At 44.6% G+C, this 26548-nt stretch overlaps 2 protein-coding genes across 2 annotated transcripts in view; one reads left to right on the plus strand and one right to left on the minus strand.

Moving 5' to 3' along the window:
- Positions 1 to 26548, minus strand: part of LOC308298554 (sialic acid-binding Ig-like lectin 15) — a gene marked incomplete at both ends in the record, with an annotated part of 432712 nt that overhangs the window by 173724 nt on the left and 232440 nt on the right. The gene's annotated exons all lie outside the window — the stretch shown is intronic.
- rad54b (RAD54 homolog B) lies at positions 387 to 19563 on the plus strand (the record flags this gene model as incomplete). The annotated part of the gene is made up of 15 exons (XM_080753441.1): positions 387 to 793; positions 1594 to 2196; positions 4094 to 4290; positions 5090 to 5392; positions 7608 to 7770; positions 9468 to 9693; positions 10231 to 10317; positions 10916 to 11036; positions 11597 to 11736; positions 13155 to 13445; positions 13750 to 13913; positions 15450 to 15711; positions 16211 to 16277; positions 18123 to 18320; positions 19331 to 19563. 15 exons carry the CDS (start codon positions 387 to 389, stop codon positions 19561 to 19563), a joined length of 3462 nt encoding a protein of 1153 aa, XP_080609567.1.

Raw genomic sequence — 26548 nt, forward strand, 5'->3', positions numbered from 1 at the left:
GGGCCTAAACGAGGCTGGCCTAGTTAAGCCTGATTCTTATTGTGTGTGCACACACCACACAGCCCTGTTTTTGTTGTGCAACGGCCAGCAGCACAGCATAGAGAAGACCAGGGTTGTATAGTGTGTCTCTGCATATGTTGTTGAACATTTAGAATGTGTTTGATCCAGACCAGAACAGAGTAGGACAAAACCAGAGAGAGGACATGAGAGGTGGGTGACAAGACTAGTATTAGCTTTTATCACCGTGGACAAAGAGAAGCAGAGAGAGAGGGGGGAGGGCAAAGTAGAGATCAGGAGGAGAACAGTAAGGACTGGGGGGATTTGAAGGTGCCTGGCTCCTGCAAAAGGCCCGGGTTCATTCTGGTATGGCCTGCGATGCTCTAAAGATGGAGACCAGTTCTGTGTTCCTGTCCAGCATGGTGGGCAAGGCCCGCTCCTCCAACTTCACCCTCTCCGAGAAGCTGGACCTGCTGAAGCTGGTGCGCCCACACGTGCGCATCCTGGAGGAGCACACCAACAAGCACGCAGTCATCGTGGACAAGAACAAGTGCTGGGACACGGTGGCGGACCAGTACAACGACCTGGGCGGGGACAGGCCCCCGCGCACCGCGCAGGGCCTCAGGACCCTCTACAAGAGGTTGAAGGAGTCGGCCAAGCAGGAAGTGATGCAGCGGAGACACGCCCAGCCTGAGTACAGGGGGAGCATCTCCGAGCCAACCAGGAGGGTGATGGAGATGATCCCTCACTTGTTCCACCACGTGCCCATCCACGATAAAGACCAGGCACTCCGCAGGTATATATCACAGCAGCGCCTTCCAACAACACACACTAATATCAACACAGATTTTCCACTGATACAAGGTGAAGTGATTACAGGCACACTGGCTGTTTTAGGTTTCAGTAGAGCTTGTGAGCCAAGCTAGAGGAGTACTAGAAAGGGGAGGGGCTGCCGTCACACAGCTCCCATGCAGTCTCCCAATGAAATGACACCTTCTCTGTGTAATGGGTACCCGACAAATTGGCACCTATGAAGTGTTGGCACCTCAATGTTAATTTCTTTCAAAAATATGTAAGAATGTAAAGGTCTTGAACATGCTTGAACATTTGACAATCAAGGTCTAATATTTTTTTTAACTACAAAACCTTTATAGACATTCATTTTGGTCATAAATAAGAAGTTGAAGGGTAAATGAAAGTCTGATGATGTTGTACCGTGCTTGTTCAAATCATGTAGTATACTACATTACTTAAGACCATTTTGCAAATTCTTATTTTATTCATTTTCTTACATTGAGGTGCCCACTTTTCCTAGGTTGACATTTCTTTTTCAAACAAAAGCATCGTTTGGTCAAATTCCAGTTTATTCCAAGCTGTCAGTCCGTAGAAGCAGAATGCTGCTTGGCCTTATTTTTTGGCACATATAGCTTCGATGTACGATTGGATGTCAAGTCGATAATGGCCTGACGTCGGTCTATACAACAATGCACTTCAATGCACAATATCAATTACATTCAGCACATACTTATACTTGTATAATACTGTAATATCATTGGTAACTTATCTTTGGTTTGTCCTCGTTCCCTGCATCTCCAGGTTAATATACATCAAGCACACCTCTCTCATCGAGCCCCCCGGCAGCAGCTCCTCTCTGACCAGTCTTCAGGACTACCCGGCTGGCGGGGTTCCCGGCTCCGCCAACCCCCACGAAGTGGTCCAGCTGGACCCCGAGGAGGACGTCAAACCGCCGCCCGACCTCCCCATCATCTCCACCGTGCCCCCGGGACCCCCGGGACCCCCGGGGCCCCCGGGGCTAGTGGAGGGCGCTCAGGACCAGCACCAGGCCCACGGTGCGGAGCAGGACTTGAGCAGCGTCCAGGACTACGAGCCTTCTCTGTCCCCCACTGCCTCGTCCGTCAACATCCCCCTTTCTGCCTCGCCGCTGCCCTTGCGGCACGACCTCTACCCAAATGACATCTACCACCACGAGGCGGACCGGTACCACCGGCCGCCGCACCTGGCCATGGAGGAGCACGAGATGGTGCTGGCCAATCACAGGAAGGTGGGCGTCTACCTGGAGGAGAAGAGGGAGGGGCTGAAGAGGAAGCAGGAGTTGGAGGAGGAGCTCCTGAGGACCAAGATCAAAGTGGAGAAACTGAAAGCCGCCAGACTCAGACATGGACTGCCACTTCCTCTATAGTCAATGTGCACGCAGTGTGGATTTAAATACTAAGACTGTTTAAATCAGGGGTCTTCAACGTTTTCAGGCCAAGGACTCCTTAGTTGAGACTGAGAGATGAAGCAGGGACCCCCACACCCTTGTAAAAGATTCCATATTGTTTCATTGTTTGCCAGCACAATCATTAGGGTATTTTGGATTCATGTCAATTTGTGTTTTCAGATATTTAACCACTTGAACTGTCAATACGTCTCCCCTCTACACCAAACCTCTTTGTTGTGAGCTTGTAGATCTGATATTTTTGGCTAAAGTTCTCAGAATCTGGTTAAGAATCTGGCTAAAAAGGAGATTTTATTTTTTTCACAAAGATTTTGAGGACCCCCTGTAGTAACTCTGAGGACCCCCTAAGGGTCCCGGACCCCCTGTTGAAGACCCTTGGTTTAAATCAAAACAGACTGTGTCTTCGGAACTTGGATCTCTTTTTTAAAAAATTGTCTTCTTATTATTCTTATTATTTTGTGCCTGTTCAGGTATTGCAGGGTGCAGCTAATCAATTATCTTACATACTACTCTCTCTTGATGTATGTTAGCATAACGGAGGCATTCATTTCTGTCATTTCATAGAGACGCGTACTGTCTATGTATTATGTAAACGCTGACGCAGTAGTCAACATGACCACTGTGTACTGCATCTTGTCCCACACAGTTCAGATCATATGGGTTAAAACTCACTGTAATCTGACATACAGTACCCTCTAGAAATACAAATGTACACACAAAAAAGACATTGACTTTTTACACTGTTGGACAGTAGTATAATGTGCATTGCATTTCAGAGGCTGGTATTAAATGAAAAGGACACATCAGAACCAATACTGAAAAGAAAACAGCGCTGGTTCTTGTATTGAGACATTTTCAGTCATACACATGGCATCTTAAGCCCAAACCACACCAATGATTCGTCATGCAACCATTTTGTAGCAAGGAGTTGCATGGCGAATCATTGTTGTGGTTTGGGCTTTAGGTGATGCTTCCTACAAAGCCTTCTTGCATTCCTAACAAGGAAATAATCCTTTACTTTGGGATGCCAAAGCTTTTGGCTGAAAGAGTTCAACTTTATACGTCTTTATACTCTTCCACTGCAGAGATGAACAGTTAAAGGAAGATGGAGAAAGACGAGGTGGTTTTGTAACATTGTTGTTGTTGTTATTGATCAACGTGAATGTCCATGTGACTGTTACTGTGGTAAATGAACGCTGATGTTCTGTGTCCCGTCTGTGTTTATCTATTAAAAATGATTACAACAGTAAGAATTCTGCATTTTGGTTCAATTATTTCATTTAAAACTGACGCCTCCAATTTATGTATTTCCCCCCTGTGTCTAAATCATAAGCCCGAATCTGTGATCTAATAATTGGAAAATTATCAGCATCCCTAAATCCTTATGTAACTCGTTTTAATGGAAATGGTTTTCCCATAATTCTTTAAAAAGGAAAATGTGTCACAAAATGTGCACTTTGAGGAGGAAATGTGGAAATAGGTCTTCTTGAGAATGGGCTTGCATAAACTGCCATAGATGTAGAGCTGTGTAGTCCTAGTGAACCAGTGACCTCTACTGGGTTATATGTGAACTACACATACGTTGTGACTTAATACAGTGTTTCTCAAAGTGGATTCCAGGGACTCTGTGGGATCCTTTAGGGGGGTCTAAATTGACCCATACAAGTCTGTAACTCTGACCGTGTACAAATGGAACCAAATGAACCCTTACGGGTCCATTTGGTTCCATTTGTACACTGTCAGAGTTAAGAGGAGACCTTGAAATTTAAAAGTTTGAGAAACGTTGACTTAATGTATCTATCTGTGTGTTCCAGAACTTGGATGTTCCCCTCGACTGAGTGTTGGCTCCCCTCGCAGCCCAGTGGTGGCGGTGGGGCCATCTCCTGGTGCTCATACAGACTCTACAGAGGGTCAGGATGGTGCGTGCTACTTCAGTGTGGTGTGGTGTAAGGCCAGCCAGAGGAAACACAAGCGCTGGGAAGGAGATGCCGTGCTGATAACCAGAGGACGGACTGCCACCCTCAAAGACATGGAGGGAAAAGACATCGGAAAAGGTATCCCAGACACACAGATACGGTCTAATAGTTAACCCTGCAAGACCCGAATTAATTTCTACTGGCCAAAAAAAAAATAAAAAAAATCAGATGCTGTTGTATGACAATGTACATGCTATAATTTGCATTTTGGGGATATTTTTCACAATAATAACACATGTACATGTTCTACTTCATTCTAATGATCACGAAAAAATATATTACAGGCATTTTACTTATGTTTTAGTGAGGAATAGCTTCAGTTAAAAAGTGAGATGTTGTTTGTCCAGACGCTGGAATTTCAACTTCTCTGGGAGGTGTGAATGTCAGCCCCTGTGGGGGGTATTTATATGCAAATATCGTGGCATTGTAATACTAAACAATAGGATTTAATGGTGATGTTAAAGTGGAAAAAAACAGGAAAACTAACTATAACATAAAAAAAAAAAAGATTTAAAAAATGTTGCCAAAAAGCAACGCTGAGCCTTGCAGGGTTAATGTTCCAGGGGGTCCGCAGCAATATGAGTTAATCTAGCATCAAAATCACTTGAACAACTTTTAACTTTTTCCTTTTTCAATTTTGAAATATTTGAATTAATCTTTTTTTAACAACACAAATCTTTTGTTATGTGGTTCCTGGCACAAACTCTTTCCAAATGGGGGTCTGTGGCCAAACACATTTGGGGGTTCTTTCTTGATATTTCAAGTTTGAGAACCATTGCTTTTAGTTAGTTGCTTAATGTAAATCGCCCTTGATTAAGAGTGTTTGCTAAATGCCTAAATTGAAAATTGTGTTTGCGTGCGTGCGTGTGCGTTACAGGTACTGGGTACAAGGTGTCACAGCTGGCCTCCCTCTGTGAGGGAGAGACGCTGAAGATAGGTGGGAAGGAGGTGGAGGTGATGGGGGTGATAACTCCCGAGGACTACGCCAGGGGGCGCTGTTTCCAGGACATCGTCCACGTGGAGAAGACGGAGTCCAGTGTGGCCTCGGCCCCGCCCCCCTCTCGCCGCCAGGCGGCCAAACCCTTCTGTCGGCCTGCGTTGCTGGGCAGAGCAGGAGCGCCAGAGGCTAGAGTACAGGAGGAACAGCCCTGCAAACCCCGCCATGACCCTCTAGCTCCAGGTATGTGCTGTATGTTTTTGAGCTGTGGTCACTCCGTCTCCTTAGCGTGACCGTGTGTGTAGCTATGCGTGTGTCTATGCATGTATGTGTGTCTGTAGCCTGGCCTGCAATACCGCTGGGTGACCAGAGAGGTGCTGTTGAGCAGCCTTGAAATGTACATGCATGCACACACGCACACACACACACACACACACACACACACACACACACACACACACACACACACACACACACACACAGCCTTGAAATTAATGGACACCACCGCTCAGTGTGATTTTTATATAATACTGTACAGTGCATGCAGGATTTATATTTCGAAAAACAAAGCGCCCCATTTTCAAATTTGTGTGTGCCCTGAGTGTGGAAGCCAGTGGAACGCAGTGTACATTTGCATTTATGAACTTTTTAGAAAAAGCTCATCGGTTGTTGACGGGTGCGTGGGACAAAAAGTGCATATATTCAGAAGGAGATCACTGACAATAATATCGAAGAAAATAACCCACACACTGTCAGGAACTTGCAAACTTTTTTGTTGCTCTTTATTAGACGTTTCGGTTGTTAGACCTTCATAAGGACAGACAATGTATGAACTTAATCCTCATTGCACCTGTCCTGTTGGTGCTTTGGTAAAGCCACTTCCCTCTGTCCCTGTAGGTGCTTTGGTAGTCAAGCGTAGCCTGACAACTATTCCACAAACTCTGAATGCTATATATAGTCTGGAACTACAACTCCTGAACGGCGAGTAATGGAACCTGGCATTACCGTTCATGACAATATACAGTATTTTCTGGACTATAAGGCGCACTTGACTATAAGGCGCACTGTCAATGAATGGTCTATTTTCAAACTGTTTTCATATATAAGGCGCACCTGACTATAAGGCGCACATAATAGACGCTACCGTTGCGTTATGCAACCAACAGATGGAGCTGTGCTAAAGGGAATGTCAATGTCAATGAATGATCCATATATAGGGCGCACTGGACTATAAGGCGCACTGTCGTTTTTTGAGAAAATTAAAGGCTTTTAAGTGCGCCTTATAGTCCGGAAAATACGGGTATTTTAAAATGTCATTACTGATAAGCAGCCAGCTAAATATGCTTAGATTTTGATTTTCTTTTTATATTAGGATAAATGTGCGCGATGTTAAAACCAAACGGAAGTGGGTGCGATGCTTCACTTCCGCTTTAACCAGGCACTCAAAGACAGGTCTTTGGTCACTTATAGACCGGTTTCTTGTTTACAAACATTGAGACTAAATGCACAGCTGAATGTATCATGTAATCAATTCCCACCAATCCCCAAACCTGTTGTTTTGGGGAGCGCTGCATGGTTTCTATTTATTGGCTAATTTTGTACCGACCCATCAGTGTGACGTGGACCAGGCAGAAACCCGTCTATAGGCATCCCTGATTTTACTGTTCTTTTGTTCTTTTGTATTCTCTGTTACTGTTGGGTGTTTTTAATTTATTGGTGTCTTCTCTGCAACTGAGGAGCTTTTTTTTATTTTTATTATGTATCTTTTTATCTCTGCAACTGTAGAGCTTACTTTTTTTTTTATTGTGTATCTGTAAAGCACTCTGTGCATTTGTGCTGTGAAGAGGTGCTATATAAGTAAGCCATTTACCATGAGAGGGAGTGGGTTGTTGGCTGATTTACCACTGTTTCAGGGTTTCAAACAACCTTGAATGGTAAATTGCTTTTCTACCACTTCTACCATATAAATGAAAGAAAACACAGTTTTAACTTGCAAGGTTATTTAGTTACAATCATTAATTGTTTCAGCAACACAACAGTGGGCGGGGTCCATGAGCCAACTCAAGGTTGTTTTACCACTGATTTACCACTGTTTTAAGCCATCCTTGAAATTGCCTTAGATGAGAGCAAGTTCAGACTGAATAATGGAGTGAAACGAAATGTCAATTCAAGCTGAGTGTCAGGCTAGTCTGGCCACGCGAGACTAGTGCTTTGGTAATGCCACATCCCTCTGTCCCTGTAGGTGCTCTGGTAATGCCACATCCCTCTGTCCCTGTAGGTGCTCTGGTAATGCCACATTCCTCTGTCCCTGTAGGTGCTCTGGTAATGCCACGTCCCTCTGTCCCTGTAGGTGCTCTGGTAATGCCACGTCCCTCTGTCCCTTTAGGTGCTCTGGTGATGCCACGTCCCTCTGTCCCTTTAGGTGCTCTGGTAATGCCACGTCCCTCTGTCCCTGTAGGTGCCCTGGTGATGCCACGACCCTCTGCCAACCACCAGTGGGCTCATAACAAGTCAGGACTTCCAGTGGTTGATGTCGTGGTTGACCCCTACCTGACCACTCACCTCCGACCCCACCAGAGAGAGGGTCTGCTGTTTCTCTACGAGTGTGTCATGGGGTTGAGGTAATTCTACACTGTCCTCGACACGGTCTGCAACAACACTGAATTGATGAGTATTAATCGTAGACTTTGTTTTTTGGAAGCTTAACATTTTGTTGCACCCTGGGACCCATTAAATGGATATGCGTCATGACCAGTGTTGATTTTGACAGAGTGTTTTGATGGTTGTCTTTTGGATAAAATTACCGTACACTTAGTTTTATATTTTAGTCATCTGAAAAGTATTAGTTTTAGTCTAGTTTTAGTCTACTAAATATCACTAGTGTAAGACGCCTCAGGGCGACAAGCAACCTCGCCCTAAAGGGCGAGGTCACACCATGTCTTGGCCGTCGGGCCAGTGATGTATATCGGACCAGTTCCCCATATATGGATATGAAGTCCTGTTAGATGGGCTTAATATTGATGACATCAGGGATCTCCATATATGGGCATAGTGGTTCCCATGACATCACAACATACATCCCTTTTATGCCCATACATACCTGTCTGAACTCTGAACCAGCCACACCACTGTGATGTCACCTACGGTCGCAATATGATTTTAGTTGACTAAATCTACATTTTATTTAGTCTACAAAATGTATTTTGGCTGTGCCTTGATGGCTTCGTAATGCCTGATTATTTTAACTTGGTTGTATGCTGAAAATAGTACAATGTATGTACCGGTACTATCTCACAACATGTCCCGCTGCGACGCGTTGTGAGAGTGTAGATCTGCTGTTCAGAGCACAACCAAATATAAAATGACTCTGATGTCTTTTAGTTCTACTGGATCTCTTCTCCACTAGTCCCTCCCTAACATTTTAGTCTAGTTTTTATTTGTCAACAGTATTGTCAATATATTATTGCGACCGTAGGTCGCACTTACTACAGAAAGCTCCACCAGGTGTCCGTGCGTCAGTCAGTCCGTCACACGTCACACGTCACACTTCTGCCCTGCTCATATCTCCGCAACCGTTGCCCCGATCCATGCCAGATTTTGCACACACACTCCTTGCCTGCCAAACTACAACCTCCAAGGACCCCCGGAGCTCCAGGGACCCCCAGGTCCCTGGGGGACCCCCAGATGTAAAAAATGACCAAATGTGCAAAAATGACCAAATGACCACCCCAACGGGGCTGCTCACGGGGAATTCCCGGGGACCACCGACTCCTTGTGCTCCAGAACGGATGCAAAAGTGGTGGCGCCCCCAGTGGAGGACCCCCTGCCACTGCAGCGCACATAAAATGCCCTAACTTGGCCTAGGAGCCACCGGGAGAGCCGGGGCCGGTACCTATTCGTCCGCCTCGGCGGCGCGGAGACCCCACCCCTCATTTCTCACATGGCCCTCTTCTAGCGCCACCATGAGGCCGATTCTTGCAAAACACATTTTTGGACACTGCTCCTCCAATTTTTGCCCTAAAATCACTCAACTCGGTACACAGTATGTCTACACTCATGTCATCAACATGGATCCGTCCACATTTTTTGGGGACACTGCTCCCTACTCTTTGTGTATACATGTGACCTACGGTCGCTTATCTCCCGATTAGGGAGTCTTACTGGTTTAGTCTTAGTTTTTTTAGTCATCATAGCTTAGTTTTTATTTCATTTTATATATATTTTTTGTCAGTGAAAGAGCGTAGTCGACGAACATCTTTCATCATAGGTTTAGTCGACGAAATCAACACTGATCATGACACTGGTGTGTGTGTTTCAGAGCCTCTCATCGCCACGGTGCTATCCTGGCCGATGAGATGGGATTAGGTAAGACCCTACAGAGCGTGGCGTTGGCCTGGACGCTGCTGAGGCAGGGGCCGTACGGTGGGAAACCTGTCGCCAAGCGCGTCCTCGTGGTCGCCCCCGGCAGCCTGGTTCAGAACTGGGGAGCGGAGTTCAACAAGTGGCTGGGCCGCGAGAGGATCAGCGTCTTCACTGTGGACCCGGTTAGGATATATAGAAGTATAATAACAGACTTTGTCATACGCCAATGTCACAATGTCACACACTTGTGAGCTTGTAGATTTGCTACTTTCGGCACGCGAGTCCGTCGTACAACGGAGCATGACACTTTAAAATAGCCACGTGAGCACATTAATCAGTAACATCCTGTGGTAAGATATTGTTTACACTCTAACTCCAGTGTAAGTACTTCTTTAATCATTATACATAGCATAAGAGGACCTATGGGAGTTAAACGACACAATTTAAGTACCAATAACTTTGATTTAGTGCTTTACACTTGCATTGTGTTCTGTCACAACACCCTTATTCCCTATTGTCAGTGGTGGAAAAAGTACTCAATTATTTTTGTACTAAGTATGTTTACTTGAGTAAATGTAATTATCGGTAGTTGCTTTACATCACTGCTGATTGCTTATTCACAGATTATATGTTAATAATCGATGCATATAAATGTTCAGTATGTGTACATGTTACTGGCTGATACCGAGCCACTCACCAACCTACTTGTACTTGTGCAGGACCACAGGATCGAGCAGTTTGTGGCTTCTCCATTACACAGCGTCCTGGTGATCAGCTATGAGATGCTGCTGCGCTCTCTAGAACAGGTACAGTATGTCAGTGCTTTTGAACCTGTGGGTCGGGGCCCCCAAGGGGGTCGCCAAATAACATTGTTTTCTCACTCAACAGTAAACAAACCAACATAAAGTTTAAGTGTATAGAGGGTTTATGCACATTTCTAAAGTGACAATTTAAGGACTTTTTAATAACTCTAAAATGACAATTTAAACATTCGCAACAAAAAGCTTCATTAAATGTTCTGAAATTCCGAAACAAAGTGTCCCTTTTTCAAATGTGTGTGTGCCTGCCTGTGTGGAGGCCAGTGGAACGCAGTATACATTTACACCTATGAACTTTTTAGAAAAGGCTGATGCACACAGCACACCTCAAATCAAATTTTCAAATATTAGAGGCAGAAATTGTGAAAATATCTGATCTACATGCTCACAATACCGAGGCATTGTGAGCATGTAGATTTGCTATTTTCACAATAGAACCGTGTTATACAAAATGTAATTCCTCAACTCTTAGTGCTTGTCATGGGTGGGGGGGTCCCCACCCATGGCTCTCACCCTGTTGTGTTGATGTTGTGTTCACAACACTTCACCTGACTCCAGCTTGATGATGAGGAGTTTGCCTTTTCAGGTGCAGCAGCTGGAGTTTAGTCTTGTGGTGTGTGATGAAGGCCACAGACTGAAGAACAGTAACATCAAGACCTCGTCGGCCCTCAGTGGGCTCAACTGTACACGCAGGGTCATTCTGACAGGTATACACACAACACACACACACACACACACACACACACACACACACACACACACACACACACACACACACACACACACAAATATACATTTATTGTTATTTAAGGCCTAGAATTATTTAATGCTTTAGCAATTTGAAAATAGCAGATCTACAAGCTCACAGCGCGGCACCGAGTGCCGCGCTGCGAGCTTGTAGATTTGAAGACATTGAATTATTGTTCATCATGTGCGTTACTTAATTTACAAGAAGTCTACACAATTAGAGAATGTAGAAGAATTGTTCTTTTGATCAACAGTTGCCTGTTATGTCTCCTAACACATCAATACAGCATGGAATTGAGGACAAAATCCTATCCAACTATAACAAAACATTCTTAAGTCTTGGGTCTGAGAGGCTGAATCATCAAGTTGTGGTTCTGTGGCTCAGATGTTAAATAAATAATGGACCTTGATATGACAAGGGTTGAAAACCACTGCTCCTAAGATAATCGTCTCTGGTGATTGCTGTATGGATCTTAAAAGGAATAAGGTTAATTGTGTATTTTGTGTTGATCTTTTGAAGGTACCCCAGTACAGAACGACCTGCAGGAGTTCTACGCCATCATAGAGTTTGTCAACCCAGGGATCCTAGGGTCCACTACTGCTTACAGGAAAGTGTACGAGGAACCTATACTGCGCTCCAGACAACCCTCCTGTACAGAGGTACTGACTGTTACCACCTCCAGGCTGGCCCAAACTCAAGATACAACATTTTTCTTAACCAATGAAAAATCAATTAATAACAAAATAAAATTGACATAAGGTTCAGCAGATCCAGAACTAAAATCAGACCTGGGACAGTCTGCCCCAGTGCCACTCCTTAACTCATACCCTGCCAAAAAATCGACTTCTATAATAAAATCGACTTTTTAACTGGCTTTCCCTGCCAATCGACTTTTATCGACTTTATAAAAAAAAAAAAAAAAAAAATGGACCTCCAACAATGTACTAGGCATGATCGCGATCGCGAAATTGCATGTTTAACCCCCATACCAACCCCATCTTTCAAACATGGCAGCCATGTTTGTTTACATTTGAAGAAAACATAAGGGCTGCTATCTCCTGAATGGATTTCCAAGCGGATGTTTTTGTCTGAATGCTGTGAAAAGCGTGTACATGCATAGTGCATCATCTGTGCACAAATTTGTACACCGGCGTGCACACTATTTTTTTAACCCTTTGGTGGTGAAACGGCAATATAAGAGGTCCCACTTTACATATGGCACCGAAAAAGTTAAACTAAGAAATAAAAACACAAATAAACTAATTTAAGTAAACTGTAAAAAAAATCACACCTAGTGTGAAGTGAGTGGTGCTATTTAAGAGTTCATTTCATTAAACGTCCCACGAAGCCATTGTGACTGGGCGTACAGCAGAATTTGAGCGCTTTGTGCCAAGACGTAGGCCAGATGTAGGCCACGCTTCAGATCCCGGACATTTAGTGGGCGTACAACAAACTTTGAGCGCTTTGTGCCAAGATGACAGTAAATGGAACAAGGGAACACAGCAGGTAATAGCAGAGTTATCATGCAACATTAACATGCCTCTAGTTAGTATATATCTATGCTTACATAAACATTTAGTGAACCGGCCGGCCCGGGTCTCATGGTCGCATCTCTTAAATCGGCTGAGGTTTTGGTTGACACCCCCTTAGGCTTGCACTTCTTTGGTATTCTCCCCCTTTTTCCTGCATATTACTACATTTTATTTGTCTGGCATTCTATGTTAAATGCGTGTCTCCACAAAAAAGCACAGTGGTACGGGTGATGTGTAAATAAAAAAATAAACACTTCTTTGGTATTTTCCCCCTTTTTTCCTGCATAGTAGGCCTACTGTATTTTATTTGCCTGTCATTCTATGTTAAACGCGTGTCTCCGCAGAAAGCACAGTTGAACGGGGCGACATGTAAATAAACGTAAAAAAATAAACACTTCTTTAGTATTTTATGAAAATGTTGCTACACTCAAAACTCAATGTTCCCTGCCATGAAGGGGGCGTAGACAAAAGCTCCCAAGCCGCGAGGTGGCGTCAACCTTATCCAAAACCTCCGCCGATTTAGCTCCTCGCCTCTCTTCCATCAGGAGGACAGAGCTCTGGGGGAGGAGCGTGCCGCAGAGCTCTCCCGTCTGACCGGCATGTTCATCCTGAGGCGGACCCAGGAGATCATCAACCGCTACCTGCCGCCGCGCCTGGACTGGACCCTGTTCTGCCAGGCCTCGGCGCTGCAGCGGGAGCTGTACCAGCACCTGCTCTCCCACCGCGTGTTAAGGGCCTGCCTTCAGGGCTCCACGCAGGTCCACACGCACCTGGCCTGCATCACGGCCCTGAAGAAGCTCTGCAACCACCCAGGCCTGCTCTACTCCACTTGTAAGGTACACTAAAACAAAATAAAACATGACCGATGCACAAACCTGTACACTTGCACACAATGTTGTTACCTGTTAACCTTTCCACCGGGGTTGAGCCTGTTCAGTTTTTGTCCCTGTCTAATATTGTACCAGTTCAGAGCGTTTCCACTGAAAATGAATTGGTTCAGAACCCTAAAAGTTGGTTTGGACCGAACTGGAACCAAAAAATGTCTGCCGGTTCCATGAAAGCACATTGAAGAAGATAGAGAGGTGTTTTTTATTGTGTTTTTGAAATGTCACTGTAAATTCTTTGTTCATGTGCATTTAGGAGAAAAGCAGCAGTGGAACAATGGAGAGTTCTGTATATGAGGGAATGGAAGGTCTTTTCCCAGAGTCCTACAGCTCAGGTGCATTCAGCACTGTGGACTCCGGAAAACTGCTGGTTCTATCAGACCTACTGACGGCCATAAGACACCTCAACCCTGCAGACAGGTGCTTATTTGTGTGTGTGTGTGTGTGTGTGTGTGTGTGTGTGTGTGTGTGTGTGTGTGTGTGTGTGTGTGTGTGTGTGTGTGTGTGTGTGTGTGTGTGTGTGTGTGTGTGTGTGTGTGTGTGTGTGTGTGTGTGTGTGTGTGTGTGTGTGTGTGTGTGTGTGTGCACGTGTGTGCGTGCGCACGCACACACACATATCCATGTTTATCAGATGCTTCATGGTTTTAATTGTTTTTTTACTAGTTAGATTTGGATTATTATTACAAAACATACATAACTACTTCAACCATATGTACATTTTGGTCAAAATAGCCGATCTACAAGCTCACAATGCCTCACTGTTTTCAAAAGATTTTTGTTCTTGAAACTTGAAATGGGACATAATGAGTACTTCTACTTTTGGTACTTATGCCAATACTTTTGTGCTTTTACTCAAGTGAATTTTGAATTCAGTATTTCAATATTGCACTATTGATACTTCTACTTAAGTAAAAACATTGGAGTACTTTTTTCATCACTGGTTAGCAGACGTGAAGTGGTACCGTTTTCCTCCTTGCAGGGTTGTGGTGGTCTCCAACTAAACCCAGACATTATTGTATTGCAGTGGTTCTCAACCTGTGGGTCGGGATCCCCAGAGGGGTCCCCAAATTAATTTTTGGGTGGTCCCCAGATGGTTACCTTAATGTGCAACATTGTTTTCTCACTCAACAGTAAACAAACCAGCATAAAGTTTAAGTGGGTGAAGGGTATATCTGGACATTTCTAAAGAGACAATTTAAGGACTTTTTAATACATCTAATGACAAACGAAACATTGGCAAAATTGTCAAATATTAGAGGCAGAAATTGTGAAAATAGCCGATCTACATGCTCACAACGCCTCGCAACGCGAGGCGTTGTGAGCATGTAGATCTGCTATTTTCACAATAGAACCATGTTATACAAAATGTAATGCCTCAACTCTTAAAGGTGATACACCATGAAATTTCACTTTTCCTATTTTAAAACCTTTTTTTGGGGTCCCACTAGCACCTTCTATCCTCACAAAGTCCCATTTCTGACCGTTGTGTCTTTCTCTGGTTTTGAGAAGGCCAAGGTTAAAAGTATCCCACGGGTTCTCAAAACAGGCTATCCAGATTTGCTGCCGATTGTGACGTCATCTGCCGATTGTGACGTCATCATAAAAAAAAAAATCTATATATTTTTTTTTTCTTTTCAATTCAATTTCAATTTTTTTTCAAAAGGATTTTGGGGGGGGGGGGGGGGTGGTGCAGTTCAGGCCAAAGGTGGTACTGCAGTTGAAATGCTCTGAGAGCCATTCAAAAATGAGAGAGGCTCTCTATTCAGGAGTGGTAATTTAGCCTCAAACCTTTTGAAAAACGTTTTTGGGACATAAACAATATGACATAAATACTTTTTAAATGCATAGTGTATCACCTTTAATGCTCGTCCGGGTGGGACCCCAGTTCAAATATGATTATTTTGGGGGTCACGGCCTGAATAGGTTGAACCACTGTTGTACTGTTTCCTCCTCCAGGGTTGTGGTGGTCTCCAACTACACACAGACGTTGGACCTGCTCCAGGACCTGTGTGTCCACCTGGGCTACAGCTTCTGTCGGCTGGACGGCCACACGCCCACCGTCCAGAGGCAGCGGCTGGTGGACGCCTTCAACAGCCCCTACTCCCAGAGCTTCCTGTTCCTGCTGAGCTCCAAGGCCGGAGGGGTGGGCCTCAACCTGGTGGGGGCCTCCCACCTGGTGCTGTACGACATCGACTGGAACCCCGCCAACGACATCCAGGTGACACTGATCCACAGCACACCTACAGTGGCGGTTCCCAAAACCTTTTGGCTCAAGACCCAAAAAAGGGTCTTAAGACCTTTGCCTGGGTGGGGTCCCCAAAAAATAGTGAAAATACCAGTTCTACAGGTTGTGAGCTTGTAGATCTACAATTTTCACTATTTTGGGTCCCAGGCAAATAGGCGCTTGTAGATCGGATATTTTCACTACTTCCTAAACATTTGTTTTTGAAATTCATGGAATTTCTTCGATTTTTGGTATTATTTAGAAAAAACGTCTAAAAAATGTTTTTATTCATTAATTCATACACACACACACATATATACACACACACACACACACACTCATCCATGTGCATGCGCACAACAAACTCACACTAGACACATTCACACAGAACATAGCATACCATAATCAGATTATTTATGCATCTCCACCAGATGGCACTGCGTACCCTGGTATTGCATTGTCCTCTGCAACACTGCTTGCTTGTGTGTTTTAGGCCATGGCTCGAGTATGGAGAGATGGACAGAAGAAGACTGTGCATATCTACCGTCTCCTCACAGCAGGTGAGAACACGTGCACGCACACCCTTCACAAACGTGTTGAACTTGATTGCAGGGTGATCCCTGCTGATTTGGTCGTCCCATGGCCTTTCCTCAAGCACCTCCCTCGTGTCCAAGTTGTCCATTTATTTATTGTTTTGTTTTCTTAAAATTCTTCCCCTTTATTTATTATGCCAATTTCTCCAATCCATGTGTAGTCCCTGGCATTTTTAACCCCTACAGTTGGTTATTTAGGAGAATGTAGACGTAATGCGTTCAGATGAACACACTCTATGTGACCTATTTCTCTCCCCACTGAACCTGACCAACCTGTAGGAATCAGTTATCAGTAGTGCGGTGACAGAGTTCGCCCTCCCTCCTCGCCTGGTTTCTCAGCCATCAACACCAAAGGCAACTGTGTTGATTGGCAGTTTCTGGCCAAGTTGGATGAACCACAGAGGATTCAAAACCAAGGTCTCGTAGTGGTCACTACTCACTAGGCCTATATTTTTGTCTGTGCCTTACCCCATATCCATAAGCCTTTTTTACTATTTGAAAAACATTTTCAAATATTTCAAATAGACAATCTATATTGACATGTTGTAAGTTTGTAGATTAGCTATTTGAACTATTTAAAATGTTTTCTTCTTCACAACAATAAAAAATGGCAAAAAGGTTTAGGGATGGTGAAGGCACCGGTGAAAATAGGGCCCTATAGACCCCCCGCCCACAATTTGGATGCGCTACCAGGCGCATGGCGCTACTGGGTGGTGTTAAGCGTCTGACCTAGTCGTAGCTGTGATTTGGGCGTTACATTAATTAAATCAATCAGAGCGGATTTGGAGACGAATAAAGTGATGTAACGATGTCAGGAGACACAGGGGGAACATTGCCAAAACATCACATGGAAACAACGGGTGTCAAAACACAGTGGCCAGAATCACCATAGTCTCCTCATGCCCAACAGCCATATTCACACGCTCATCCTCAGTTATTCTTTTAGCCCTATTTGGCTATGGATTCACAACAATACAGTTAGGCTATTTGAACACATGAACAGATTTAGGTGTGAGATAAATGCTCTTTTTCTCTCACACTCTCTCTTTCTACCTTTCACTTTGTCCAGACACTTACATTTCAAGCTATATCCTTTGACTGGTATTAACATCATATTTCATACACCAAATTAACAACCACACATTGCCGATTAGAGAGAACTAAATATTTTACAAATCAGTGCACAATTGGCTGCGGGATAGATGGATGGAATTGTTTGAAATCAAATGGCATGGTAGCTGGCATTACCGCAGCAAACTATCTACCTCTTTATAATTACCTCCTTTTAACATCTGTGTGTGGCACTGTTTACAGAACGTTATCATTGTGGTGCCAAGTTAATTATTTTCTCACCCTCAATGCAGATCCTCTCAGAAATGTCACTTAAATTGTTGAACGTGTGTTGGATTGGATGGATTTTGACTGCTATCAGTGTGCTTGCATTGTGAACCACCTAGGCAAGTGATGCGCTGCGCAAATACTAAGGAAACATTTGCGATCTGTTTTAAGTTTTTAATTGACCTAAAAGCAGAACACAAACTTTGGGCTTAAGATAGCAGTGCGCTCTGCTTGCACCAGACCACACCTCATTTTAAGACCAACATACCTATGATCATTTATATTTAGACAATGGGGGCGCAAGTGGTTACAAATGTAGGTGCCTGGTCTACCTACGTTTTTCTTAGATTACTATTTCTATGATTTGATATATTAATGTTGATGTATTGATGCATTACCTTGCTATTGTAAGTCGCTCTGGATTAAGAGCGTCTGCTAAATGCCTGAATTGTAAATTGCATGTTTCTCACTTAGGTACCATTGAGGAACGCATCTTCCAAAGGCAGGTGTCCAAGCAGGGCCTTTCTGGGACTGTGGTGGACCTGGGGAAAGGGGCGGACCACACCAGTTTCTCCTCCAATGAGCTGCGAGATCTGTTCAGCCTGACAGAAACACCTTGTCTCACTCATGACCTCCTGGACTGCAGCTGTGAAATGGATGGCTCTGCCCACGGTATGCATACACGCACGCGCACGCACACACACCCACACTCCTGCCGGGGCCGCTGTGTGCGCTGGGGACGTGTTCTCTCCTCCATGTCATCAGTGCCCATAGTAAGTGGAATTGGCAAAAGGGCCTTTCTGTGTGGAGTTCAAGGTTCAATGAGTTTATTTGTCATTCAGTACAGAACGAAATTTGTTACCCAGGTCCTGGACATGGCGAAATAATAAAATATACCTAGACACTATAAAAACTACATAATACCTAAAAGCAATTGCACTTGCCCGCTAAAAAGACAGTACTAAAAAGTAGCAGCATTAAAAACGACATTAGAAAAACAGTGTTGCAGTTCAGTTCTTAGTGCAGAGTTCATAAGTAATCTCACAAGTGCAAAGATCACAGTTTCAAGGTCCAGAGTTCATAATTCTCACAGCTACAGGGAAGAAACTATTCTTTAGCATGGTGGTATTGGCCTTAATACTGTGCAGCCTCCTGCCCGAAGGGAGGAGGGCAAACAGACCATGAGCAGGGTGGGTGACATCTTTCATGATGTCTGCTGGTGTAAATGTGACTGATGGCAGGTAGGCTGCTTCCGGTGATTTTCTGAGCAGACTTCACCACTCGCTGCAGAGCCTTCCTGTCTGCAGCAGAGCGGTTTCCATGCCACAGTGAGTTTGCATGTTCTCCCCGTGTAGGTACCTTCACAAATCCTCGTCTCCATAGTGCCTCACCCTGCCCAGCTGGGGCGCCTGATGGAGGGGATGACTGGTTGGAATAACATGTTCCTTTGATGCGCTACGTCCTACGGGGGAAACTCTCCAGTAGGATAAGAAGCGGCTTGCTCACTCCTCATGCAATGAAGGAAGCATGAGCTGAGTTCCGGGCTCCCACCATGGGCCAAAAATGTGAAAGAAAAAGAATAATATATCGTTCAAAGAGGGAATCAAAGTGTGCAGGTTGTTTTTAGAAGCATAAAGCTCACATGTCTATCCCTGTTTTCCTTTTGATATCCTTTTTCTCAGCGGTGGAACCAGAAGAGGAGGCCTCTGACAGGCCCTGCCAGCTGGGTCGTCAGGGTGAGCGTGGTGGCGGTGGCGGCTCGGCAGCACAGAAGCACCTGAGCATGTCAGAGCTGATGCAGTGGAGACACTTCAGTGGTGACACGGACACCTTCAGAGACCCCTACCTTGACCACGCACGAAACCACATCACCTTCGCCTTCCAGTCCACCATCTCTCACGTAGATGATGAGTAAAGGCTGATTTATACTTCGTCATACAGTGAGTCACGGTTTTCCGCTTGACAATGTGTTAATATGTACAGAGCAACGGCATCACACCACAAAGTATAAATTAGGCTTATCACATACACACACACACACACACACACACACACACACACACACACACACACACACACACACACACACGACACAGGCCATCTTTGGATTGACCGTGGAACCGTCTATTCTACACCAAGCACTTGTTGCATGTGTTTGTATGCGGCATGTCTGCTCTGTGTCATCTCTCCGTTTGACTCGACGCACAGCAATGGCTGCAGATAATGACTTCTGTTCAGACAAGAACCACACAAATGGTTTCAAATGACACCCATGTTGTTTTTCTCTGTTTCTGTTCATCGCTGTGTCCTTGTGTTCTCACTTTCCATTGCTGTTATGATGTCAGAATTGTCTGAAACCACTAGAGAAACAAAATGATTAATTATTATATTTTGTGTAATAAATTTGTGGCTGATAGTGATGGGGCCAGTGGAAAGAATTCCAATGGAGAGAATCCTGGTTTGTTTGTGTGTGCAGCGGTGTTTGTATATGCTAAACGTCTCAGTGTTTGTGAGTTTTTTACAGTATGACCACCAAAATCTGTTTTGCTTCTTTGCTCTTCTGCTTCCATCTACAGTCATATTTACTGTGTTCAAAAGATGATTTATGCTGCTCTCAGGTATGTTTTAGACACAGAGCATAACCAGTATGAGGGGAATGTGTACACAACTCATCACTGAATGTAGCCTGTACCAGCAGAACTGCATAGTAACTAACTAGCCTACTGAACACTACTCAACACTTTTTATTTTTATGTTTTATGCAAGCTGAAAGGAGGGCACATCCGTTTTGCCTAAGATGTTATATCAATATGTCAGTTGTAGTGTATGTGTACTGTATCCCTTGTGTAGGGAGTGAGTCACTTTAGTGTTTTAGATGTAGGGCAGGCCACCACAGTGTATTCAACCTGTTGTTTTGTGCAATGCCGCTCTGTTCACCCTCTTAATCACGCAGCTGCTGCAGGGGAGTTATACATTTGCACGTGTTCCTTGAATTCACATGATTCAGGCAGATTGAATGGTCTCCAGTGTAATGTGTTTTTTAACACAAACAAGGTAATGATTACACATGGTTGGGTAAGCCTGTTGTATAATAACTAATTTTGTATATCATTCTGAACTCTGACAGGAGAGTACGTCTTACATTAGTGTAACCTAATTAGGTTTCGCTAAAATTGTGCGAATGACGTCTCAATTACAAACGGTGGTGTCCAAGCAACTCTTGCCTTGCAGCTCACTGCACTTGTTGCTTTTGAAATGCGAGGCACTCTTTTGCAGAGGGATTGACGTCACACTGAGGTTGACGCACTTCTGCACTCTGCAGAATTCTACTCGTGTTAAATTATCAAGTGTCACATGTTCATGGGGGATATTAATTGAAACATCTGTTTGTCTTGAGAGAGCATGTGCTGCTGTGTGGATGAGGTGACATTTGTCAGTCTGTATAAAGACTTTGCGTACAGATAAATGACAGAACTATGCAGAGAGACGATCGGGAACGAGGCCTTAGCAGATTGGGACTTAATTCTGTGTGATCCCAGGCTCTCTGTAAGAGATGTGGTTGAATCACTTGAACGGTTGGCTAAAAGGGGCCTCTGTCTCTACATGCTACAGTTTTAGTCATCCTGTTTTAACCACCCTCCGATCGAGAAGATGGGTGGGTGTGGATGACTAACACTGGTGCATGTAGGGACCTTAAGACCCTGGCATTAACCCCTAAGTTTCCTATGATTCATTTAGGGATATGTTATGCTGTGTAGAGTGTACCGTAGGTCTGAATGATTATTCGTGACTTGGATGTGAGGGACTAGGCTCAAACTGTATGCATTCATACATGTACTGTATTGTTAATTTCACAACGTCTTGTTTTAACAAAGGCAACATGGCTTGACTTGGTAAATTAAAAACAATAATAACAATACTAATTTCTTAATTGCCCCAACAAAATCAAGTAGTTAATGTTTTGTGTGTGTGTGTGTGTGTGTGTGTGTGTGTGTGTGTGTGTGTGTGTGTGTGTGTGTGTGTGTGTGTGTGTGTGTGTGTGTGTGTGTGTGTGTGTGTGTGTGTGTGTGGTGTGTGTGTGTGTGTGTGTGTGTGGAGCCTTAATTCAATACTAACCCTGGGGAAACTAATGAAATGCAACCATTGGACCGGGTTTAATATGCTGATGTATTCCGAATTAAGAGTGTTGAGATGGCGTGGCGGTGATTGCGACCGTAGGTCGCACTTACTACAGAAAGCTCCACCAGGTGTCCGTCTGTCCGTCCGTCCGTCACACACGTTTTGCCCTGCTCATATCTCGGCAACCGTTGCCCCGATCCATGCCAGCTTTTGCACACACACTCCTTGCCTGCCAAACTACAACCTCCAAGGACCCCCGGAGCTCCAGGGACCCCCAAGTCCCTGGGGGACCCCCTGGTGTAAAAAAAGTTCCCTCCGTGACTCACGTCACACGTCACACTTTTGCCCTGCTCATATCTCCGCAACCGTTGCCCCGATCCATGCCCCCTTTTGCACACACACTCCTTACCTGCCAAACTACAACCTCCAAGGACCCCCAGAGCTCCAGGGACCCCCAGCTCCCTCGGGGACCCCCAAGTGTAAAAAATGAGCACATGTGCAAAAATTACCAAATGACCACCCCAACGGGGCTGCTCACGGGGAATTCCCGGGGACCACCCACTCCTGGTGCTCCAGAACGGATGCAAAAGTGGTGGCGCCCCCAGTGGAGGACCCCCTGCCACTGCAGCTCACATAAAATGCCGTAACTCGGGCTAGGAGCGTCCGGGAGAGCCGGGGCCGGTACCTATTCGTCCGCCAAGGCAACGCGGACACCCCACCCCTCATTTCTCACATGGCCCTCTTCTAGCGCCACCTACAGGCCGATTTTTAAAACACATTTTTGGCCACTGCTCCTACAGTTTTTGCCCTAAAATCACGAAAATCACTACACAGTATGTCTACACTCATGTCATCAACATGGATCAGGAAGTTTTTGGAAAAACACATTTTTGCCCTATTTGTGGAGATAAGTGACCTACGGTCGCTTATCTCCCGATTAGGGAGTCTTACTGGTTTATTTAAGAGCGCTTAAATACATCTGTATAGTATATGGGGTCCATCTGCTCGACTGTCCCCATCTCTCTATGGACAGCTTATCTCATATACCATGTTCTGTCTCACTTCATTCGCTATGTCATCTGAATATCTATTTATCACAAATTGATTTGGCCTGTAATTAGGCTTTGTACCTCAAATACCTGCTGTCATGCTTGCTATCCTCTCTAGTAATCCCCAAATCCTTTCTTCTTCTTGTGACTTTCATCTGTGCCTGCAGTCGTCATACAGTATCATATCGGCCAACGCTTTCCTCTCCAGCCTCTCATCGACTTCCGTCCTGTCACTGGCTCTGACCTTATTCATGTCCTGAACTAACGGTCTGTCCTGATCAACCAGTGCAGACACGTGCTCCACCTCCCTCGACACTCTCCCCATGTAGGAGAGCCTGCGAGAGGACGCATCCATGTATAGAACCATATCTTGTGTTTCTTTCTTCAGCACGCTGTCAAGCTCAAGCCGGCCGCTTCCCCTCCCCTTCCCTCCCCTCCTGAGCCCTGGTCTCGCTCCAGCACTTAACATTTGAGGATTTAATGTCACTCAGTCATCTGTCTCTAGCAGATCAAATCAGATTCAGAACTGTAATACGCAGCAGCAGGCCCTGATTCCATACAGCAGTCCTGAAAAACAACAGCCGTATAAGCGGCATAATCCTGCTATTATTGTTATGTTATTCCATGCTCTCATTCTCTCTCTCTCACACACACACAACCACACAACCACTCAATGCACACACACACACACACACACACACACACACACACACACACACACAGCCACACAGCCACACAACCACTCAATGCACACACAAACACAATGTCCTTTTCCAAAGTTCTGGGAAAGTACTTCTAGTGGGGGACAATCTGTAGTGTAGGCCTAGTGCAGGGAACCCCTGGGCATTCGTGTTTATTCTTAGATGGTTCATTCACAAACAAACATCTGCTGAGTTCCAGTGGGGTAAAGGTACATGTACACATTACTCTCAAGTACTGTAGCCTACTTGAGTAGTTTCCAATTTTCAGTACTTTTACTTCTACTCCACTACATCTCAGAGGCAAATATTAATACCCCACTATAAATATTTGAAAACTTCATAGTTACTTTTGATTATTATACACCATATTCACACGGTGGACATTTTGCAATTAAGTTAATGAAATGCCACCCTTTTTTTCATGCAAAATGCCAACATGGCCGCCGAGTGAATATGATATCAAAAGTGTAGAAGTGTAATAATATAATAATAATAAACTTTATTTGTATAGCACCTTTCATGACATGAAATGCAGCTCAAAGCACTTTACAGAGCAGAAAAAGTACACATGATTACAATAAAGCAGAAAAGAAAAGTAAAAACATAAAACATTACAAAAAAACATTTAAATCGTCAGTAAGGACTATCATAACAAAAACGTGTTCAGAACAGTGTGGACATTAATAACAGCACAGCCTAGGGATTTAAAAGTTCAGCTAAAAGCAAGAGTGAAGAAATGGGTCTTGAGCTGTGCTTTAAAGCTATCCACAGAGGCTGCCTGCAGGTGTACAGGGAGTTTATTCCAAGCTGTCGGTCCGTAGAAGCAGAATGCTGCTTGACCATATTTTCTATATGCCATTTTAGTGTAAAATGAATTCATCCCCACATTTGTGCCATGGTCCTTCCCGCAGCTGGCCTGGCCTGGTGAGTTGGAAATCGACCCTCCCTCATCCGAGGGAGGCTCTTTACTGTATGTCATCCTCTCGGTCTGTCTCTCCCACTGTCACTATCCAGAATAAAAGCGGAAATGCCAGGGGTGAAGTATTGTTCTACAGAGCATACCATCATTTAGCATTACAAGATTGTTAGTTAATCCTGCAAATACAATATAGTCATAAACTCATCTATCTATAAATGCGACAAATCTCTGTCTGTCTGTCTGTTTGTTTGTTTGTAATCCGCGTATCTCGAGAACCGTTCGTCCCACCGGCTTCAGATTCGGCACGCGCGTTCCCCGCCGCAGCGCGGAGTGCAGTGCCGGGCCTCGACCCGACCCGACTCGCGGTTTTCCGAAACCGGCGCGAAACGTTCGGAATCTCCTTATGCGGAGCTGATTGTTGACATCAGGCTGTTCCGGAGGAAATCGGCGCAAGCGCTGACTCATTGTGACATCACTTCATAAAAGGCTCTGACATCACGTACGCCACATGAGTCAACACAAAATCTCTGTGAATGTGTATGTATGTATGTAATCCGCGTATCTCGAGAACCCTTCTTCCCACCGGCACGCGCGTTCTCCAGATATGGGCATAAAGTCTGACATCAGAGTTTTCTGCAACCGGTACTGTGTGTGCAGAGATCTTCATATATGGGCATAAGTGGACAAAGACAAACAGATGGTCAAAACGGGTCCTATGACAACAGGTATATTGGGGTTTGCATTAAAGGGTGGGGCATTCATGGGGTTTGCATTAAAGGGTGGGGCATTCATTCCCTATTTCAAATTCGGCACGTGCGTTCCCCACCGCAGCAGGTAGTGCAGTGCTCGGCCTCGACCCGACCCGACCCGATACACGATTTTCTGGAACCAGCACGAAAGGTTCGGATTCTGATGTCTGACATCAGGATTTTCCGGAACTGGCACTGTGTCTGCATAGATCTCCATTTATGGGCATAAAATGGATGCAGACAGACAAATACAGATATCTCCATATATGAGCATAAATGGACACAGGCAAACAGATGGTCAAAGATCTCCATATATGGGCATAAAGTGGACGCAGACAGACAGATACAGATATCTCCATATATGGGCATAAATGGACACAGGCAAACAGATGGTCAAAACGGGTCCTATGACAACAGGTATAATGGGGTTTGCATTAAGTTTGTCTCCTCCTCCATCTGTTTGTCTGTGTCCCTTTATTCCCATTATGGAGATCTCTGTATCTGTCTGTGCCTCCGACTGTGTTGCAGACACAGTGCCGGTTCCCCCTTTAATGCAAACCCCATTATACCTGTTGTCATAGGACCCGTTTTGACCATCTGTTTGAAAAAGCGACAGAAATCTCATATATGGGCATAAAATGGACGCAGATAAACAGATATCTCCATATATGGCATATATGGGCATACAATGGATGCAGAATCACAAAGATCTCCATATACGGGCATAAAAGGGACACAGACAGACAGATACAGAGATCTCCATATATGGGCATAAAATGGACGCAGATAGACAGATATCTCCATATATGGGCATATATGGGCATAAAATGGACCCAGAACTATAACTGCAGTGATCTCCATATATGGACATAAAATGGACACCGACAGACAGACAGATACAGATATCTCCATATATGGGCATAAATGGACACAGGCAGACAAATGGTCAAAACGGGTCCTATGAAAACAGGTATAATGGGGTTTGCATTAAAGGGCGGGGCATTCATTCCCTATTTACATTGTTCCGAGTTGGCCAGGTCGCCGACTAGACGCTGGGCCGCCCCCAGCTTCTAGTAGTTTCTAATTGTCAGAAGTATAGGGTACCTAATAGGACGCAAGTTTTCAAAAGTAGACATAGACAGCGGTGATCATGACCAAATTATCCTGTTAAATCTAAACTGCTGGATATCTTAAACTTGAAAATAAAGTTACAAGATAATTTGTAGTGTGTCTCATCATGAGCATGGCTATCAAGCTGTGTGGACATGGGATCCACACTTCAATGAGGAGGGGATGAGGGCATGAGGCTAGTGACGTCAAGGAAACACTTGACTCAGGTCCCCCTCTCCCCCTCCCTGTCTCT

The sequence above is a fragment of the Nannobrachium achirus genome (assembly GCF_963921795.1).
Source record: "Nannobrachium achirus genome assembly, chromosome: 2".
NCBI classification, from domain to species: domain Eukaryota; kingdom Metazoa; phylum Chordata; class Actinopteri; order Myctophiformes; family Myctophidae; genus Nannobrachium; species Nannobrachium achirus.